The sequence below is a fragment of the Centruroides vittatus genome, unplaced genomic scaffold (assembly GCF_030686945.1).
Source record: "Centruroides vittatus isolate TY-2023 unplaced genomic scaffold, ASM3068694v2 contig_7, whole genome shotgun sequence".
NCBI lineage: Eukaryota > Metazoa > Arthropoda > Arachnida > Scorpiones > Buthidae > Centruroides > Centruroides vittatus.
Genome location: NW_027122442.1, coordinates 1,046,887 through 1,050,474, shown reverse-complemented (window position 1 = coordinate 1,050,474; position 3,588 = coordinate 1,046,887). Strand labels below are relative to the sequence as shown.

General features: G+C 38.2%; 1 protein-coding gene across 1 annotated transcript; it reads left to right on the top strand.

Annotated features, from left to right (window-relative positions):
* Positions 1–259: 259 nt before the first annotated feature.
* Positions 260–889, top strand: LOC136980402 (uncharacterized). Its single transcript, XM_067276508.1, has one exon. It carries the CDS (start codon positions 260–262, stop codon positions 887–889), a length of 630 nt encoding a protein of 209 aa, XP_067132609.1.
* Positions 890–3,588: the final 2,699 nt, after the last annotated feature.

Genomic DNA, 3,588 nt, shown 5'->3' with positions numbered 1-3,588 from the left:
AACTAAAAGACTTAGGTTCTCCAAAGTCCTTTTTAGGGATAGAAATTAGAAAGGATAGCAACACAGGCAAAATTACACTAAGCCAGGAAAAATACATTCATGAAATTTTAGAACGTTTTTTTTATGGACAAATGTAATGCTGTTTCAACTCCATGCGATTCTAGCTTAAAATTCAAGAAACCTCAGGTAATAGATTCTGAGTTGATGTCGAGAATACCATATCAGCAGGCAATAGGCTGTTTAATGTAATGCCGCAGTAATGACCCGTCCTGATATCGCACATATTGTTTCACATTTGAGCAAATATAACAATGCATTTGACAGAACTCACTGGAAGGCAGTAAAGAGGGTATTTAAATATTTAAAAGGAACTGCGGATGTAGTGCTTAGTTATGAAAGAAACGGAGAAATAGACATTGTAGGTTTCTGCGATGCGGATTATGCTAGCGATGAAGATGACAGAAAATCATATTCTGGTTACTGCTTTAAAATAGGGAATAACCTTGTGAGCTGGTCAAGTTGTAAACAAACAACTGTCAGCCTTTCAACGTGCGAAGCAGAATATGTAGCAATTACCGAGGCTAGCAAAGAAGCAATCTGGCTTAAATCGCTATTAAGAGAAGTGCTATCAGGCGAACTTAAAACAGAAACGACTTGTATATTTTCTGATAATCAAGCAGCAATATGTTTGGCCAATGGGGAAGGCTCTCACAAAAGGGCAAAGCATATAGACATAAAATTACATTTTGTAAAGGACCTCGTCAGTGAAGGTAAAATAAAACTAAAACATATCTCAACCGAAAATATGCCTGCAGATGTATTGACAAAGGCACTCGGTCCGAATAAACACAAGAAATGTTGTAAACTATTGGGTCTTAATATTCGCTAATATTAATATGTTAACTGTTATTGAATAACCTTTGGCCACGCAACAGCCAAGCGGGGGATTGTTAGACATGTGGCTGTCACGTGTTAAAGTTTGTCACATGTTCTTTTGACAGTTATATTGTGACGTACGGTGAGAGTGTTTATTTTCATTTGTTTCCCACGTCCCTGGGACTTCTTGCCTTTGTGTTAATGACCAGTGGTTGGTGGTCTGTGTGTGGTTCTTCTCAGTGGAGTGAAGACGTATAGAAGTTTAGTCCGTCTCCCGTTTTCATCCTTGCTGGCTCAATTGATCCAACTTCCCTAACAGAAATTACTAACAGATTGCTATTGTATATTCGAATGTCAGTGGCGGAATGGAAGCGCTTCCGAGACAGCTTTTACGGTGAGAATAACTGAATGGCGTAAAGCAGCCAGAGGGCATTGGCGCATGCGCTTTACAGAGCACCAACCTCAGCCGATTTAGCCGGTTGTTTCACACTATGACCGACTGGGCCGACCGGTCCGACTCGCCCGAGCCTATAATCGGGCCGACTAGTAGTAAAAGAATTCACACTGAGTACGATTATGTCGGTGGCCGACTCGTAAGGACCAATCGGAACGCGTCTTACAGATCAGAACACTAGCCAATCGTGGTAAGTTTTTCAATTTAAACAGAAAACATGGCCGTCTTTATAAGGTTGTCGTGTGTTCGCGGGCTAACGACACCATTTTAGCATTTTTAATGTCGCTTTCTCTTGTAAATGAAATGTATTATGGTGAATTAAAGTAATTCGTTTTGTTAATATCGATGAGTGCCTGCGTATTTCTTAATAAAGTTGTTCTTAAACGAAGCAAATAGACGGAAATAAAAAATCGTTCGTAACTTTTAAACGGTTGATCGTAAGTAATATTTTTTTAATACCAATCGATTCAGCGTATCAAATTACATTTAGATATGTCTACGTCTATTCGTTAATATGAAGTTTAAGACTATTTTTTTAGCTGGATACCTTTCGCTTTACTCTAACCAATTATTTTTTTCAATGTCGCCTTTATAATCGGCTCGCCGAATATCATAAAGCCATGGATATTTTCTAACTTCGTTTATTAAAGCTTCCGAGAAACTTTACCTTCCGCCATTTTCTAACTTCGGATAAATCTAAACTCTGATTGGTTATAGCTTCGAAGCTCTCATTGGCTGTAGCTCACCGACTGCTCCGACGCGACTACAAATATTTAACTTTTTAAATCTGTCCGACTGGAACGACCAGTCTGTCGACCGACTGCTGTTGCCATGGCAATACGACTAGGAGTCGGACCGGTCGGCCCAGTCGGTCATAGTGTGAAACAGCCCTAACGCTTCCAACGATCTAGCCACTGGGTAGGGAGCTATCTGACTAAGTGAATTGTTTAAGATTTAAAAAGTAAAGAGTATTCAATGTTATTTTTATGTACAGTACGTTTTATTGCAAAGTTATATTTAATTACGGTATAATTAAAAGGAAATTATAATTATATTGACAGATTTTCAGACATAAAATCTTTAGAATTTTTATTACTTTTAGATGTTTTTCATAATGTTAAAATTATTAACAATTTTTCCAAGCGTCTTTTAATTCTTTAAATTAAGTAAATTTTATGGAAAACTTTTTGATTTATCTAAATTACGTAGCGAATCGCAATATTTATATTCGTGTCCGGACTATATTCCGGACTCTTAGACATAAAACATATTATAATTAATGTCGATCCGAAAAAAGACGTACTAAAAGAATTATATGATTTAATATCATTAATTTTTACGGTATCATCTACCGGTGGGTCTGCTGAGCGCAGTTTTTCGAACACGGAGCGAATTCATACATTGGCCAGGAGCACTCGGTCGGAGGAAAAATTGTCGTCGCTAGCGTCGCTTTCGATAGAAAAAGAGCTTTTAGATACGTTGATGGAGTCGTCGACCGGCGACTTTTATGATAAAGTAATTAACGACTTGGCGGAAAAAATCGCCGAATAGAGTTAGTTTATAAAAAATTAAAAAAACAAGTTTCTCTATCATTGTTTGTATCATATTAATTTGTATTATTTGTATTTTAGAACTAAAATACATAAATTGTTTATTTTTGTCATTTCCAGTATTTGTTTAAAACTTTTATAGAAATGTCATGTACAGGACAGGTCTGACCCATCATGAAAGACGCGAAAAAACGGTTAATTTAGAGAAAAATTTATTAGTTTAAAAAAACACAGGTAAAAGTCGTTTGCAGTCGGACACCCATTGTTTATATCAAACTGCCAGGCAGAAACCATAAATCGCGGAAGGAAGTCGTCTTATGATCGGTGGAAGATCGAATTCTTTTTCGATTTTGACTTTTCTCGCTCTCCAGGTAAGAGTCTCGTTACGCTTAGTAACCAGGGACCAACCACTCGGGAAGCGTGATTGAGGGAGAACGACCAATCAAAATGGATGAAAGAAAGAACGGAGATTGATATAATCTCCGACAATCGAGGACACCTGGCACTCGGTTAATTAACGTTTCGAACAACCAAAACGCCATGTGTCAATTCGCGCGCAAAAAAAAAAAAAACAATTTCTAGTCTATTGTGTCAACCTGTAACCCGTGCCACTTCGGACTTAGACTGTGTCCCCGACTCAAACGGACGAAGTCTCCCCGTGCCTTACAGACTTGTCGACGCCACTGTCCCGGGGCCACCTTCGATCGA